Raw genomic sequence first — 18,543 nt, 5'->3', positions numbered from 1 at the left:
TCACACAGCACAACCAAATGTGGAGCTCCACACCTAGCTAGATTGCATGAATGCTTCCAGAGCCACTTGTGAATTACACAGAGAAAGGCACCAGCCAAATCCCCCCAGTTCCCAACTTTGTACCTCAGGAGTATACCGTCTTGCTCTGCTCAAGCTGAGCAGTGCACATTTATTAATTGTTTCACCACATCATCAATGGAAAGTGTATATACACCAGCCCTTGCAAACTTGAACAGATTTACCAAACACTTCAGGAAAACTCAGTGGTAAAGATAAACAGTAAAACAAGTTTATTGACTACAAAAGATAGATTTTAAATGACTATAAGCAATAGGAAAAAAGTCAGTTAGTTACCAAAAACAAATAAATAAATAAATAAAATATAAGCATGCAGTCTAAACCTTCAACCCTATGAGACTTGCCAACATCTATATTAAGCAGTTTTTCTCACCTGACTGGATATTGCAGTTCATAATATAGTGTTTTCACCCTTGAAACATCACCCAGACTCCTCTGTTGGAGTCTTCAATCTTCTGAGCATCCTTGTTGCTTGCAGCATAGATGGGGGAGAAGAGAAAAGGCCAAACATGGGGACCCTGTATTCTGTTTTACACCCTAAGTTCATGTGCTTGGAGAACACAAGTCCAGCATATCTGGTGGGCATTGCATAAGCCAAGGTTGAGAAATTCTCCTGGTGTGGCCTTCTACAGGTGAGTCATTGCAGTGTAACTCCCTTACTGGACAATGGCTGTTGATCGTTGTTCGACACCCACCAGGCGTTGGAAACATTTCCTTGCTGTTGTCTCTAGGGAGCTGCTGATTTCCAACTTTCAGCATGATTTAGTGACAATCATACAACGTGATCTCATAACGTCACTTGCAGTAACAATATACATATTTAGCTAGAACAATGACTTTCAGCAGATCAGAACCTTTCCCTTGATATCTCACATGGCCTGCTTTATATGCAATATCATAATTATATATAAATGAGGACTATGGGGGTTACAGAGTGCTCCCCTGAGGTATAGATTGTCACACTGATGTCTCAGAGAAAGATGGGTGCCTGTACAAAAGTGTTTCACCAAAGCAAAAAAAGGAAGTAAGAGAAGTGCAGGCCTGTCAGGGCAGTTCCCAAATGGTTGCGGAGCCCAGGACAACCCTCACTCCACCCCAGGCCCTGACCCCACTCCACCACTTCCCCCAAATCCCTGCCTCTTCCCATCATTGCTCCACCTCATTCCAGCCTTGCCCCTAAGCCCCCACCTGCTTTTCTTCCCCAAGTGATTCAAGGAGCTGGTGGCCAGAGCAGGGACGGGCCAATAGAGCTGCTGGAATCCCCTGGCCCTGCTCCACCCTGGCCTCTACCCATTCCCTAAAGTGGGGGGTGGGGCAGAGAAGCTGGGGGTGGTCAGGCCAGGCTGGTAGCACTGCTGCCCAGCCCCATGACACCCTGACCCCAACGCACCCCTCTGAAGTGGGGACAGGGTGGAGGAGCAGGGCCACCCAAAGTGTGAGGCCTGGGGTGACCACCCCGACCTATCCTATGGACAGGATGTCTCTAAGGCCTATAGCCTTAAATACCAAGACCCGTGTGGCCGTCATGCCCATTCTGTTGAGCACAAAGTCAAAGCCCAGCAAGATAATGTCTGGTTCCATGGGGAAAAGTTGGCTCTTTTCCAATATAGGAATTGCATCGTTGATCAGACTTATGGTCCATCTAATCCAGTGTCCTCCCTCTGACAGTGACAGCCCTAGTTGCTGCAGAATAAGGTGTAAGAAACCAAGCAGCAGGTGGATGCAGGGATGACCTGACCAGCCTGAGGGGGTGACCTAATTTCTAACAGCTAGAGATTGGCTTGTGCCCTGAAACACGTGACCATATAGACTTTCCAAAATATTTATTTAGATGAAATGATTGTAACTGGATAGTCTCATGCAACCTTGTCTGGAAATGAGTTTCTCAGCCTAATTCCACATTTTACATGGTTTGAATTTGTCACATTTTAGTTTAATTGAATGTCCTCTTGATATTGTATAATGAGACGAGGGAAATACATTATCAACGTACTCTCTACCAGTCAGTAATTTATAGACTTTTCTCGTGTCCCCTCTCATTCATCCCCTTTATTAGGTAACAATCCCAGTCTTTTCAACCTCTCTCTGTATGAGAGTTTCCCCAAGCCCTTGATCATTCTCGTTGCCCTTCCCTGAACCTCTCTAGTTCTGCAATATCCTGGGTGAGAAGGGTGCCCAGTGCTACACAGAGGAGTCCAGAGGAGGGTGATACATTGACTGACTGATCTCATGGCATTGTATGTTCTGTAGGGTTCCCCATTCCACTCTTCCTGGATCCCAGTGTTTTTCTCAGTCTCTGTCTGGGTTTGCAGGGTAAGCAGGATTTCACAGAGCTGGGCACCGTGATGCCCAGTTCTCTGCCCTGAGCTCATGCAGTTAAATTAGAACCTTGTCAGGCATTTGAGGAGTTCAAGCTTTTCCCTCCAATGGGAATACACATCACACTTATTGACATTAAAGTTCATCTGCCAACATATTACCCATTCACTTGGACTTGACTATGATCTAAATATTCTGGTGCCATCTGTAAATGTTGGCAACACATGGCTCACTCCCTTTTTAGATTGTTAATAACTATAAAATATTTACCGTAGTATTTGTTATAAAGCATGTAACCCCCCTCACTCTGCTTTTCTCCTTTCACAGGCACCTTGACCTTTTCTAAGCCCGATCAACGCATCAATCACCTCATGGCAGCTTTCAACCTCACCCCCTCTGACTCTTCAATATTCATCCTAGCGGGCATCCCTGGCCTGGAAGCTGCCCACATCTGGATGTCCATCCCTTTCTTTACATTCTACGTTATCAGCCTGTTGGGAAATTTCATGGTTCTATTTGTTGTAGGCAAAGAGCAGACCCTGCACAATCCAATGTACCTGCTGCTCTGCATGCTGGCACTCACAGACATTGGCATCTCTACCTCTGTAGTGCCTAAGGCACTGCTTATATTTTGGTTCAATTTGAAAAGAATTACTATGGATGGCTGTCTCACGCAGATGTTCTTCCTTCACGCGATTGCTGTTATGCACTCGGCCATTCTTGTGACAATGGCCTTTGATCGCTACATTGCAATATGTGATCCTCTGAGATACACCACCATCCTCACCAATACACGAATAGCTAAGCTAGGACTTGTGGGTTTGACAAGAGCTGTACTCTTCGTTCTGCCCGAACCCCTGTTCTTGAGCAGGCTGCCATTCTGTGCCAACCACATTATCCCCCACACATACTGCACGCACATGACTGTGGCAAAGATGTCGTGTGGGGACATCACAGTCAACAGAACGTATAGCTCAGTGACAGTGTTTGTAGTCATGGGGTTTGACCTGACGCTCATTGCCCTGTCCTATGGCCTGATCATCAGAGCCATCCTCAGAATCTCCTCCAAGAAAGCCCACCTGAAAGCCCTCAACACCTGCACAGCCCACATCTGTGTGATGCTGATGTCTTATACTCCCTCCCTCTTCTCCATTCTGACACAGCAGTTTGGTCAGGGCATCGCTCCCCATGTTCACATCATCTTGGCCAACCTGTATTTAATCGTCCCCCCCATGCTCAACCCTGTCATTTATGGGGTCAGAACCAAAGAGCTTCGTGACAAAGTGGGCAAATACACCTGCAGAATGTGATCACTGGTTGCCACTGATTTTAAACCTCTATGACAAGAGGAGGAAGGATAACTGCTCATTAGTCAAGGATAATCTGTTATAAATTGGCTGAGATTAACATTTTGGGAGTTCACAGTTTGAGAAATTCTTCACACCTATCTTATAACTCCATGGCCAAGCACTGTTTTGTCCATTGCCTCTCTCTGACCATCACCTCAATACTTTCAGCATCATCCATCAGCGCCCACCCCACACACCCTGCTACTCGGCCTTTCCGTGACTTCCGGACCACTAAAATATACTGAAACTTTCTGACACAAGGTGGCTTTCCGTGAGTCCCTGTGTGAACAGGGTTCCGGATCAGTTTGGACAAACAGAAGCTATGTTTCTCTAATTTTGAATTTTCATCCTATCCTCCAAAACATTTGCAACTTCTCCCAGCTTGGTATCATCCACAAACTTTGTAAGTGTACTCTGTATGTCAATATCTAAATAATCGATGAAGATATTGAACAGAAGCAGACCTATAACTGATTTATGTAGAACCCCACTTTCTATGACCTTCCAGCATGACTGTGAGCCACTGATAACTATTCTCTGGCAATGCTTTTCCAACCAGCTATGTACCCACCATCTAGTAGGTTGCATTTTATGGTGATCAGGGGTCTGGTTTTCGACTGGAACACCTGGTCAAAAAGGGACCCTGGCGGCTCTGGTCAGCACTGCCAACTGGATTATTAAAGGTCCAGTCAGCGGTGCTGCAGAACCAAGGTAAGCAAGTTAAAGAAGTATGGGCTGGATTAATGAACTATAGGTTGGATAGAAAGCTGGCTAGATCATCAGGCTCAACAGGTAGTGATCAATGGCTCAATGTCTAGTTGACAGCCGGTATCAAGTGGAGTGCCCCAGGGGTCGGTCCTGAGGCCGGTTTTGTTCAACATCTTTATTAATGATCTGCATGATGAGATGAATTGCATCCTCAGCAAGTTTGCAGATGACACTAAACTGGGAGGAGTGATAGATACATAGGAATGTAGGGATACGGTCAAGGGTGACCTAGACAAATTGGAGGATTTAGCCAAAAGAAATCTGATGAGGTTCAACAAGGACAAGTGTGGAGTCCTGCACTTAAGACGGAAGAATCCCACACACTGCTACAGACTAGAGATTGAGTGGCTAGGCAGCAGTTCTGCAGAAATGACCTAGGCATTACAGTGGACAAAAAGCTGCATATGAGTCAACAGTGTGCCCTTAGTGCCAAGAAGGCCAACGGCATACTGGGTTGTATTAGTAGAAGCATTGCAAGCAGAAGGACGGAAGTGATTATTCCCCTCTATTTGGCATTGGTGAGGCCACAACTGGAGTATTGTATCCAGTTTTGGTCTCCCCACTACAAGAAGGATGTGGACAAATTGGAGAGAGTCCAGCGGAGGACAATGAAAATGAGTAGGAGGCTGGGGAACATGACTTACGAGGAGGGGCTGAGGGGACTAGGGTTATTTAGTCTGCAGAAGAGAAGAGTGAGGGGGGATTTGACAGCAGCCTTCAAGTACCTGAAGGTGTTACCCGGGGTTCTTTCAACCCAAACCTGTTGATAACTTTTACTCTGTGTGAGGTGGTGTCAGGAAATAAATCAGAGGAGACACGGCCATCTGACCGATAGATGGCTGGCACAAACAGGATGACACAAGAGTGCTTTCACTTAAAGCTAAACTTTACTTAGTCTCAAGCACTTACACATGTCTGCAACAGATTAGTAACACTCCCCCACCCAGCCCTTGATAATGACTAAAGCTAAGTGTGGCTTTCGAGTGACACAGCGGCAGGCTTCCAGTGGCCATATCTTCAGTCTGCTGGTGGGGACTGCAATATGCATCCAGAGGAAGGGTTCAAAAAGAGTCCCCAAAAGAGTCCAACTATCTCAAGCTTCTCCCCCCACATTTATATATTAGTAATAGAATGACATGTCCATTAAAGAAAACTTGTTAAGTAAGCAGTTTCAATCGTCAACCAAGAGGTTCCTTCTGATTATTGATTAATCAGGTGTGGATTTTTCCAGAGTTTGTAGCCTTGAGACATTCCTGGGGCACATCCTGCTCTTTTAAAATGCACGTATCAGCAACTTCAACACAATTCTTATGAGGAAGGATGTGGGGTTAACTTGCCCTTTCTATGGCACCCCAAACCCCCTCCCCTTCTGCCTTGGTCAAGCTGAGATTGCTGAATGGCCAATTTACAGCTTGCTGACTAGGCTACCTTTAACAATAAGCCATAGTGGTTTCAGGCACTTTACTGCTTTGCCAAAATCTCCCCGTACAAAGGCGGGTTCCAAAGAGGATGGATCTAGACTGTTCTCAGTGGTGGCAGATGACAGAACAAGAAGCAATGGTCTCAAGTTGCAGTGGGGGAGGTCTAGGCTGGATATTAGGAAACACTATTTCACTAGTTGGGTGGTGAAGCACTGGAATGGGTTACCTAGGGAGGTGGTGGAATCTCCATCCTTAGAGGTTTTTAAGGCCCGGCTTGACAAAGCCCTGGCTGGGATGATTTAGTTGGTGTTGGTCCTGCTTCTAAAAGTCTCTTCACATGTTGTATTTACTGCTCACAGAAACCTGAAAGGCAAAAAACTCATTCGGAACTGCTCCCAGGCATATTCCTTGTGTTTGCTTCTCCTCTGATTGCCGCTTCAGATAGCCTTTGGGTAATGGCTGCTATGACTCAGCAAGGCATGCAAGGTCATGTGTCCAGACCACATGACATGGAACTCCATTATGGGTACCTGTATTTTTCCACAAACTAGACAGGGAAATGTTTTTTGGAACGAAGGATTTCCTCCATATATTAAAGCTATATAAGGTTGGGGGTGACATCATTTAGTGGCCTCTCTCCCCACACAACAGAACTCCTGGAAACACCTGAGAAAGACAACAAGGTGTACGGTGAGATCTTAAAGACTAACAGATATATTAGTGCATAAGCTATTGTGGGTAAAAAATCCACTTTTTCACATGCAAGCTGAATCTGATGCAAGCTGATGCGGATTTACCCACAAAAGCTTATGCCCAAATAAATCTGTTAGTCCTAAAGGTGCCACCGGATTCCTCTTCTTGTGGATTCAGACTTACATGGCTAGCACTCTGATACTTGTCACTGAGAAAAAAAGACTGAACTGAGGGAAGTGCCGGTCCGAGGCTGAAAGCATTTCTAGTATTTTAGGATTAGTTTGTGGGTATTTTTATTTGCTAGGTAATCTGCTTTGACCTGTTTACAATCACTTTTAATTGCTTAAAATCCATCTCTTTGTAGTTACACTTATTTTTCCGTTTATCGAAATCAGTGCGCCTTTGCGTGTCTGGAGAAAATCTCGGCTCAATTAACACAAATGTGTTAAATGTCCTTCCCACATCAAGAGGTGGGAGCTCTATTAGTGAGCTCACATTGTACAGATCCCCGTGCAGAGCCAGACAGTATAAATGTGGATTTATACTCCAGTGCGGGTTGTGAGCCTCAGGAGCTGGGAAATTGGCTGATGTCCACGGTTTGCACTTGGGTGGCTCAGGTAAGCCCTTGGGTAGCTCAGTTTGGGTGTGTTGTCACCCTCTGCTGTCATGGTGGGTGATAACAGGGCCTGGACAGGCTGAATCACCAGCAAAGCAGTGTGAACAAGGGCCAGCCTAGCTGGGTGGTTAGAGGGGCACAGCAGTTTGCACGGACCAGACTGCTCCGCAGAGGTCACATCCCCTAACACTCATACTCTCTGGAGTGCAAATTAGGCCCCCAGGCCTCTGTAATGCAAGCGTGGGGGAGGGACTGTAGCCCAAAGAAAAGATCCAGACATAGCAGATGTTTGATTCCTTTACCACTGTGTTCTCACCCCAGCAGGGCACATCTACCTAAAATAAAATAATAAAATAAAAATGGTCCCTGGGCAACAGATTTGGGAATCTCAATGAATTCCAGGTGATTCTGGACTTTGGAGTGGTGAAGGAATCACAGAGTGAACGGTGTGTAAGATTCAGTTTGTCCTGAAAACCTGAGCTCCTGGTATCTGTAAATCATTTCTTCACACCCTGGGGAGGCTTTCAGGATGAATTTTTCTAGGGTTTATTTTCTGCTCTTCACAGAGCTCAGGGAATTCTCTGGGAGTCCTGGCCAATCAGAAAGCCCTCAGGGACTGTACAAGGGAATCATAAAGTATCCTGTCCAGCATGCTGAGTTGGAGATGTGAAATTCCTTTAGCAATTCACAGGACTCTGTGTTCCTGTCGCTGTAAGGAGATTTCCTCTCTCTGCTGAGCATGATTTTGGTGAGATGCTTGTTTCCGCATTAAAGTTAGTGCTCAGGGCTCAGTCAGAGACAAGGAACTGATCTGAAAAACAAGAATTTGTCTAAACATTTTCTAGTACATTTGTAGTTCCAATTTACCAGGTAAATCCCTTGTCTTTCTGACAATACTAAACAGTTTAAGTTGCCGTGCTGGTGAATTTCTGCCCTGATGGTTCCTGACTTGAACATTAGAACCTTCCTGTGTCCTTCTATCTGTCTCATTAGCTGTCTTTTTGGGGATGTCTGTTTTTTCCTCTGGTTCACTCAAGTTTTGCAATTCAGCAACTCCACTGCCCTGTTGGGAAGTGCAGCCAAAGCCTCTGCAGTGGGTATCTGTGTTACCAGAGGGTTCACAACAAGAATGGGTCACACAGTGGCCAGATTCTGCTCTCACATTCTGCCTTCAGTCGGTTACTCCCATTTGACACAGGCCTCCCTGAGAGCAAAATCAGGGCCCACATGTTTGAAATCCCCATCTTTCATACCCCATCTCAGAATGCCACATAAACTGGGGATTTTCTTCAGACATTTTTAGCACCGTGACCCTAACCCTAACCCTAACAGAACAGTACTCTCTGGAGCAGGACCTGAAGCCATGATTTTCACATCTCAGAGCCGAAAGTTAAACAGTACAGGTGAATCTGGTTCCACTGATTTCAATGGCAAATCAACCAACAGGGGCAGGAATTCACTCTAAATCCACCTGTAGGGACTTAAATAAATGCCCTGATTTACACCGGGCATGAGCCTCCAGTGACTTCAACTGGAATAGTCTTGTGGCCTCTAAGAATGAGTGAGCTTGTTTGGCCTAAAGAAGATCTGAGAGGAGAATTGCTGAAATCTCAAACTCACAGGCTTAAAGGTTCAGAACAAGGAGGATAGTACATTTTTCAGGAAGGGGTCTACTTTCTCTGTGCCCCTGCATCTCTGGTTCTGGAGAGGATGAGAAGCACCAAAAAATCCCACTAAAAAGAAAAGCATGTTTCTGGTATGGAGGAAAACAGGCGGGGTTGTAAATCTCAGAGGAGGTCCAGGAATGCACAGTGTGTGTGGGGTGGGGAGGGGCGAGTGTAGTATCCATAGTAACTCTGATGCAATAAACCATGATAATAGAGTGAATGCTTCTGCCTCCAGAGTCATTCCTTCCCGCTCTCTAAATTTCTACTCCCAGCACCCTGCACAGGCTGAGCAGATTCTGGTTTCATTTTGGTTCATCAGCAATAAACCTGGCCAAGTGCCTTTGCCTCTGAACCGAACCTTTAGTCTGTCTTTATGAGTAACATCGAAGTCTGCTGAATTGGCAAGCTGCGTCTTCTACTCAGGCAGCTAACACTGGAGCTCCAAGAATAGCAGCACTAAGCGGCTGTAACAAATTAGCAGTCTTAACAACTCTCCACAGCACTGACAACAAGGGTAAGAAGGAAGATACAAGATTACACACATTCCATTACTGAGTTCATTTTCTCTTCACCCATTAGTTTCACTGAAGGACCTTTTTTTTTTGTTTCAGCATATATAGGGCAACAAATATGTAGATTCTCAAAATAAAAAGGTGTTTGGTTAGTAACTTTTTATGATTTTTGTATGTTAAGCTTTCATACTTCTTCTAGATACTAACACACGTCAGCTGGGCATAGAAAAGGAACCAGGAGTCTGGGGGACCAGACACTCAGCCGGTGTGAGAGAAGGAAAAGGATGAAATGTTGCAGGATGGTGTGGCCAAGGCAGAGGAATAGCTGGAGTTCCAGAGCGAGACAGAGGGAGGAGAAGCAGCTGCAGAGGGTGAGGGAGATAGCCCAGCGGGAGGAGAGAATGGGGGCATAGTTCCTGGAACATGGCTGGAGGTTGAAGGAGGAGGACAGAGCGCAGCAGAAGAACTTCTTGGCAAGGGGTTACACTAGATGACCCTTGCAGTCCCGTCTAACCCTGTGAATTTATGACTTTTTTGAGAGGCTGGCCACCGAGGAACAGGCCCCAGCTATAAGCCCATGGGATAATTCAGTCCGACCCCCCAAACAATTTTAAGCTCTCTGCACTCCCTGCTCCCGATGGTGGCTGCCCGGTGTGAGGCCGCTGCTGGAGTCTGCTCCCTGAGGGCATGTTTTTGGCGCCACTGCAATCGATGCAACGACATCAATTTTGCAGGTCTGATGAAGACATAATCAATGGGAGAGAGCGCTCCTGTCATTTTCTGTACTCCGCTTCCCCGGGAAGCATAAGGTAAGTCATAGCATGGTGTAGCTCCACAGTAATTGTGGCATGCTCTGAGCAGAGCTCTGCATTGTTTTTATTGTGGCATTTACTTTCTGGATTTTACACCTGTCACATTAAAATGTGATGCAACAGTAATCTAAACTAAAAGTGTGACAGGCTGGATCACAGTGACCCCCTTGGGAACTGCCAACTGATGTTGGCGCTGGTGCTGAGACTACCTCTGAGCCCATTTTCCCTGGCAGCTTGGGACTCCAGAACCCTGCATAGTTTGAGCCAGACATGCTAGCTTGCTACAAACATAGACCCCGGACTGAACAACGTCCCTCAAAACCTGCAGGCTTCACTGAAAAGAGCTTAAGAAGAGTTTTTTTCTCCAACACTCAGATGCCCAGTTCCCAATGGTGTCCAAACCCCAAATAAATCCATTTTACTGTGTTCAAGGCTTATATAGAGTAAATTCATAAATTGTTCGTCCTCTATACTGCTGATAGAGATGCACAGCTGTGTCCCCTCACCCCCCCCCACCAGGTATTAATACCTACTCTGGGTTAATTAATAAGTAAAAAGTGATTTTATTAAATATAAAAAGTAGGATTTAAGTGGTTTCATGTCATAACAGACAGAACAAAGTGAATTACTAAGCAAAATAAAACAAAACACGCAAGTCTAAAACCTAATACAGTAAGAAAGTGATTACAGACAAAATCTCACCCTCAGAGATGTTCCAGTAAGCTTCTTTTGCAGACTAGCCTCCTTCTAGTCTGGTCCAGCAATCACTCATACCCCATGGTTACTGTCCTTTGTTCCAGTTTCTTTCAGGTATCCTTTGGGCGTGGAGAGGCTATCTCTTTAGACAGCTGAGGACAAAATGGAGGGGTCTCCCAGGGGCTTAAATAGATTTTCTCTTGTGGGTGGAGACCCCCTTCCTCACTCCTATGCAAAGTCCAGCTCCAAGATGGTGTTTTGGAATCACATGGGCAAGTCGCATGTCCATGCACGACTCAGTTTTTACAGGCAGCAGCCATTGCCCACATGCTATCTTGAATGTCTCCAGGAAGACTTTTTATGTGCATTGGAGTGTTCCAAGATCCATTGTCAGTTAAGTGTTTTGATTGGGCATGTCATTTGCACATTCCTTTCTCAAGAAGCTGCCCAAATGCTTTACTAAGGCTACTTAAACTCAAACAAGTACACAGCCAATATTCATAACTTTGAATACAACAATGACACATGCAAACAGATAGATTCAGCAGATCATAACCGCTACAGAGATATGTTACATGGCATATAAAGCATAAAACATATTCCAGTTATGTCATATATACATTCATAAGCATATTTCCATAAAGAATGATGGGGTGCAACGTCACAAAAGAGTTCAAGTAACAGCAAGTATGAAGAATGTTATGTGTTCACTGAAAGTAATGGACAACCACAGGACCTTGTTTGCCTACAATAGCTTTGTCAGAGGAGTACAATAACAGCTGACATTACACCACAATCCAAAAACAATGATGTTCAGCAGATTGTAACCTTTCCCCAGATACCTCACATGGCATGCTTTATATGTAATATCACAATTATATACAGAGGAGGAATATGGGGGTTACAGGATGTTTCCCCAAGGTATAGCATGTCACAGGATGTACCTGCACTAGCTGGAATATATTAACATAAATATCTAGTGCCTAGTACACTAGCAATAACTTTGCCAGTGTCACGTGATGGACAGTGAACTTGTGAGCATCTGCTTTAATACATGGCCTGACTTTGGTTCACCGCCTCTGGTTCAGTCCTCAGATCTTGCACCAGGCCTCGGATCTTGCACTTCTCCAGGCTCTCTCTCACTACCACACTGGCCAGTCCTAGGACAATACCTAAAGCCCCTCTCAACCCACTCCTCCATGTTGATAACCTAGTTGAAAGGATGGGCATGGTGTGACCAGGACCTATCGGGGGCCACTCAGTTAGGATGAACTACAAAGAATGGAGCAGGTAACCCTCCAGCAAGCTGGTGGATATTCCAATACTTAGATTTACAAAGCCATCACAAAACAGCTTCTATTACACCTCACTGGTTATTCAGAAGCCAGCAACAGAGTTATAGACTCATAGACTTTAAGGTCAGAAGGGACCATTATGATCATCTAGTCTGAACTCCTGCACAATGTAGGCCACAGAATCTCACCCACCCACTCCTGTAACAAACCCCTAACCTATGTCTGAGCTGGAGAGGAAGGCGAAAAACCCCCCAGGGCCTCTGCCAATCTGCCCTGAAGGAAAATTCCTTCCTGATCCCAAATTTGGCGATCAGCTAAACCCTAAGCATGTGGGCAAGACTCACCAGCCAGACACCCAGGAAAGAATTGTCTGTAGTAACTCAGATCCCACCCCATCTAACATCCTATCACAAGCCATTGGGCATATTTACCGCTAGTAATCAAATATCAATTAATTGTCAAAATTAGGCTATCCCATCATACCATCCCCTCCATAAACTTATCAAGCTTAGTCTTGAAGCCAGATATGTCTTATTTGCCCCCACTGCTCCCCTTGGGAGGCTGTTCCAGAACTTCACTCCTCTGATGGTTAGAAACCTTCGTCTAATTTCCAGTCTAAACTTCCTGATGGCCAGTTTATATCCATTTGATCTTCTATTAAAATAACCACACCTCAGGCCTCCACCTAGGCACACAAGTCAAATATGACAACGATTACTGAAAATCTAATTTCATCATATAAAAGAAAAGGTTCTACCAGTCCCAAAGGATTGGACACATTACCTCCCAGGTTACTGAGTATTCCAAATCTTATCCAAATACGTGCTTACAGCCAATTGTTAGTAACTAAACTAAAATGTATTAAAAGAAAAAAGAGAGGGTATGGTTAAAAGATCAATATATATACAGACGTGAAGTCAGTTCTTGAAGTTCAGATACAGAGCAGAGATGGGAGCTTTGTAGTTGCACAGAGTTCTTTTAGAAATAGTCCATAGGTTATAGTCCAATGTTTATATTTCAGGGCAGTACAGTCAGAACTAGGATCTCAGTCCTTGTGGCTTAGGCTTCCCTGCATGAAATCTCAATTAGATCTGAGTTAAACAGCATCAGGACCCAAGGGGCTTTGATACAGTTTTCTAGCATCCACTTGACCATACAGTCCCGGGTAAACAATAGGATTTAGATGTAACCTTCTGTTTTCTAAACACCACCAATAATCAGTTACACAGATCAACAAAGGGCAATTTATCCATTAGGCAAACTATCATCACAAACTGCAAAGAGACATATAGACAATGAATTTATTTCACCCAAGATTCATCTAAATGTTAATATTCCCTTTTGCTCTGACAATTTGAGCCTCTGTTAACAGCAAATCACTTCTTATTCCTGAGGCTCACAGGCTGAATCTCTCCAGAGTCTATTTTCTGCTCTTCCCGCTGCTCATAGAGCTGAGGGAATTGCCTGAGAGTCCTGGCCAACATGAGAGTCCTCAGGGACTGTACCAGGGAATCATAAAGGTCGTTGTACAGCACAAGAAGTGTCAGACATGTGAGACTCATGCACTGATTCTCAGGGTTCTGCCTTCCTGTCGCAGTAAGGAGATTCCCTCTCTCTGCAGAGTGACATTTTGGTGAGTTGCCTGTTTCTGCAATAAAATTAGTGCTGAGGGCTCAGGGAGGGCTCCAGGGTTCATGTCAAAAACCACGTGGGCAGGAATTCACCAGCACAAACATCTTGAACTGCTTAATATTGTCAGAAACACCAAGGGATTTACCTGGAACACATGGAACTAAAAATGTATTAGAAATAGTTTAGACAAATATTTGTTTTTCAGATCAATTCCTTGTCTCTTACTGTGTCCTTCTATCTGTCTCAGTAACTTCCTTTTTTTGGTCTATGTGGTTTTTCCTCTGGTTCACCCAAGTGTTCCAATTGAGCAACTTCACTGGCCTCTTAGGAAGTGCAGCCAAGACCTCTGCAGCAGGTATCTGTGTTATCAGATTTTGCACAAGAAGAGTGTGATATTACACAGGATTTCACACAGTGGAAAGACTCTGCTCTCACATTCTGTCATCAGTGGGTCACTCCAGATTTACACTGACCTCCCTGAGGGCAAAATCAGGGCCCCTGTGTGTTTTGGAATCCCATCTTTAACGCCTTATCTCAGAACAACACATAAATTGGGGGATTCCTTCAGACTTTTTCAGCACCGTAGAGAATAGTGCTCTCTCTAGCAGGATGTGAAGTTGGGCGTGATTTTCACAGCTGGAGGCCGAAATTAAACACTAAGGATGAACTATTGGACCATTGAGTTCATAGCAGAACTCCCAGCGTGGCCCAAAGTTCACCCTAAATTCCCAAGTAAGGACTTAAATGAATGGCCCTGATTCACACCGGCGACGAACCTTCAGTGAGTTCAACTGGAGTTGTCCTGTCGCTGCTAAAGATTGGGTGAGCTCATTTGAACCAAAGAGGAGCTGACACGAGAGTTGCTGAAATCGTTAGAGTTTCATAGAATCATAGAAGATGAGGGTTGTAAGATAACTCAGGAGGTATCTAGTCCAACCCCCTGCTCAAGCAGGACCAACCTCACTAGAATAACCCAGCCAGGGCTCTGTCAAGCCAGGCCTTGAAACTCTAAGGATGGAGATTCCACCACCTCCCTAGGTAACACATTCCAGTGCTTCACCACCCTCCTAGTGAAATAGTGTTTCCCAATATCCAACCTAGACCTCTTCCACTGCAACTTGAGACCATTGCTCCTTGTTCTGTCATATGCCACCACTGAGAACAGCCGAGCTTCATCCACTTTGGAACCCCCCTTCAGGTAGTTGAAGGCTGCTATCAAATCCCCCTCACTCTTCTCTTCTGCAGACTAAATAACTCCAGTTCCCTCAGCCTCTCCTCATAAGTTAGATGCCCTGGTCCCCTAATCATTTTCGTAAATGAACAATTAGGATAACATTTTTTTTTCAGGGAGGAAGGGAGGGTCTGATTTCTCTGTGGCCCTGCATCTCTGGGTCTAGACAGGTTGAGAAGCATCAAAAGGCAGTAAAAATAAAAGTGTGTTTCTGGCTTACAGGAAACCAGCGGTGTTGGAAATCTCACTGTGGGAAGTTCAGGGATGCACAGTGTTTATGTGTGTTGGTGTGGGGGGAAGAGGGGGCATGCAGTGTGCACATCACAGTGGCACAGAGTCCTGAAACTGGACAAAATAGGGAATGGACATCCTGCCTAATGCACAGAGCAAAGAGGCGTAATGAGGCCCCCTGGGATAGAGTGTGTCTCAGACTGTATCGGAATGTGGACCACACTACAGCAGATTGTCTCTGACCAGTCCCCCAGCTGGACCATCTCTCCTCCCATGAGCAGCCCCACTACAGTCTTGTGGGAACGTCAGCAATTGCCAGCACAGAAAAGCAGCCTCAGGAAGGGGTGTCTGGGTTCCTAATGGGCTGCAATACGTTAAAGCTTTGTGTTGCTTTGAGGCAGAGTTACTCACACTGGCTCCTTTTAGTCTCCACGTCCTCTCTCCCTCCTGCTGGGTCTGTCCCTTTCTCCTTCCCTGCACAGGCTGAGCTGCTGCTGGGGTTCCCTTCACTGGAATAGGTCCCTTCACTGAATAGGTTCCTTTTCTCTAGTGCAGGCAGACACTGAGTTCAACCTAGTCTGAGGAGGTATTTCTGTGAGCTGCCTCTCTGGGGTCTGGCACCTGATTATGGTCCCGGCTGAGGGGTATCACTGTGTGGCAGGGCTGGAAGTTGTGGGGTGGGGAACATACGTTGACAAGTGGCCAGCACTGGAGGTTTGGTGGCAGGGACTGGGATATATACTGAGGTGGGCAGTACTGAGTGTTATGGAGGTGGGGAGAAGGGTATAGATGGACAAGCAGCAGTGCTGAGGGTTGTGGGGGTAGGGAGAGAGATCTACAGGGAGAAGCAGGCCGCACTGTGGTTTGTTGGGAGAGGCTGAAGGTGTAAAGTTTCACTATCCATGTACATGTCCAAACCCTTCTTCAGTCTTGCTTAGCTCATGGCCTCAAATACATCTTGTGGCAAGGAGTTCCTCAGTCTATTTAAGCACTGAGGGAAGAAAACATTCTATTTTTATCAGTTTTGAATTTACCACATTTCAGTTTAGTTGAATGTCCTCTTGATCTTGTGTTATGAGAAAGGGAAAACAGATTCCCCATGTACTCTACCAGTGAGTATTTTCTCATATCTCCTCTTATTCATCTCCTCTGTAACCTAACAATCCCAGTCTTTCCAACCTCTCTCCATATGAGAGTTTCCCCAGGCCCTTGATCATTCTCCTTGCCCTGGATTTAACCCTCTAGTCTGCAATAGCCTGTGAGAGAAGGGTGCCCAGTACTACACAGAGGAGACCAGAAGAGGGTGAAACATTGACTGACTGATCTCATGGCATTGTATTTTCTGTATGATTTCCCATCCCACTTCTCCTGGATCCCAATTTTGCGTAGTTTCTGTCTGCTTGCGCTGTGAAAAGGGGTTCACAGAGCTGTGTACTATGACACCCAGGGCCTTGTCCTGTGTTCATATAGTTAAATCAGAACCTCGTACAGTGTTTTAGGAGTTCAAGCTTTTTCCTCCAGTGGACACATCATAGTTTATTGACATTGAAATTCATCTGCCATCTTGCTCCCCATTCACTTAGCTTGTTCAGTTCCCGCAGAGGACTTCTCTGGACTTGACTCTGACCTAAATAATCTGGTGCCACCTGTAAATGTTCCCACTTCACTGATTACCTCCAGTTCTAGATTGTTGATAACTATAAAAAATTTATCATACTATTTTCTATAAAGTGTGTAACCCCTCTTTGCTGTGCTTCTCTCCCTTTACAGGCACCTGAAGCATTTCTGAGCCCAATCGATGCATTGACCACCTCATGGCAGTTTTCAACATCACCCACTCTAACCCTTCAACATTCATCCTAATGGGCATCCCTGGCCTGGAAGCTGCCCACATCTGGATTTCCATCCCTTTTGCTGTATTCTACATTATCGGCCTGTTGGGAAATTTCACAGTTCTGTTTGTTGTATACAAAGAGCAGGCTCTTCATAATCCAATGTACCTGCTCCTCTGCATGCTGGCGCTCACAGACATCACCACACCTACTTTCGTCGTGCCAAATGCACTGTGTATATTTTGGTTCAATTTGAAAGGTATTACTATGGGCAGCTGCTTCACCCAGATGTTTTTCCTTCACACTGTTTCTCTTATGCACTCCGCCATCCTCGTGACAATGGCCTTCGATCGCTACGTTGCAATATGTAACCCTCTCAGATATGCCACCATCCTCACCAATGCACGAATAGCTAATCTAGGGCTTGTGGGTTTGATAAGAGCTGTTCTCTTCATTCTGCCTCTGCCCCTGCTCCTGAGCCGGCAGCCATTCTGTTCAAATCGTATTATCCCCCACACTCAATGTGAGCACATAGCTGTGGCAAAGATGTCATGTGGGGATATTACAGTGAACAGGACATACGGCTTGGTGCTATTCTTTGTAGTCATCATGTCAGACCTGACGCTCATTGCCCTGTCCTATGGTCTGATCATGAGGGCCGTTCTCAGACTCTCCTCCAAGAAAGCCCACCAAAAAGCCCTCAACACCTGCACAGCCCACATCTGTGTGATGCTGATGTATTATACTCCCAGCCTCTTTTCCAACCTGACAAACCGGTTCGGTCAGGGCATTGCTCCCCACATTCACATCATCTTGGCTGACCTCTATCTCCTCATCCCTCCCATGCTCAACCCAATCATTTATGGGGTCAAATCCAAAGAGCTTCGTGACAAAGTGGGCAAATACATCTGCAGAAAGTGATTGCCATGGGTCACTGACTTGAAACCTGTGTGAAAAGAAGGAGAAAGTATATCCCCTCGTTAATCAAGGGTGCTCTGTCGGAGTTTGGCTGAGCTCAGCGTTATGGGAAAATTTACCTGATTTTCTATGTCCAATACTTCAGGAAGCCTGGAAGATAAACCAAAGACTAGCAGTAACAAACTAATTCAACATAAAATGTGGACATTGACTAGCATCATGGAATACAATTAGAAATAATTAATATGATAATGTTATTACTGTTTTTTCAGTATATACATTTTGGGATAATTTGGGGCTATATTTAATGCCACCATTTGTCATTTTTTGTGTGAAACACCTGCAACCCTCAATCAGGATTCAAGTATCTGTACTGGTGTTTTGATTTGGAATTTGATTGAGATTGGGCTACGTTTAGGTTAGTTTTTAAGTGATTTGGGGCTATTAATGCAGTTTTCAGCACCTCAAGTTGG

At 45.2% G+C, this 18,543-nt stretch overlaps 2 protein-coding genes across 2 annotated transcripts; both read left to right on the top strand.

Annotated features, from left to right (window-relative positions):
- Positions 1 to 2,768: 2,768 nt before the first annotated feature.
- LOC120392076 (olfactory receptor 52E2-like) lies at positions 2,769 to 3,707 on the top strand. The gene has a single exon (XM_039516452.1). It carries the CDS (start codon positions 2,769 to 2,771, stop codon positions 3,705 to 3,707), a length of 939 nt encoding a protein of 312 aa, XP_039372386.1.
- A 13,427-nt stretch (positions 3,708 to 17,134) lies between these two features.
- LOC120391930 (olfactory receptor 52E2-like) lies at positions 17,135 to 18,073 on the top strand. The gene has a single exon (XM_039516200.1). The coding sequence runs from the start codon at positions 17,135 to 17,137 to the stop codon at positions 18,071 to 18,073; it is 939 nt and encodes a 312-aa protein (XP_039372134.1).
- The last annotated feature ends 470 nt before the right edge of the window (positions 18,074 to 18,543 follow it).

Source organism: Mauremys reevesii, linkage group 1 (genome assembly GCF_016161935.1).
Source record: "Mauremys reevesii isolate NIE-2019 linkage group 1, ASM1616193v1, whole genome shotgun sequence".
In the NCBI taxonomy this organism is placed as follows: domain Eukaryota; kingdom Metazoa; phylum Chordata; order Testudines; family Geoemydidae; genus Mauremys; species Mauremys reevesii.
The sequence above is the reverse complement of the archived record's forward strand: the minus strand, read 5'-3'. Positions and strand labels throughout refer to the sequence as shown.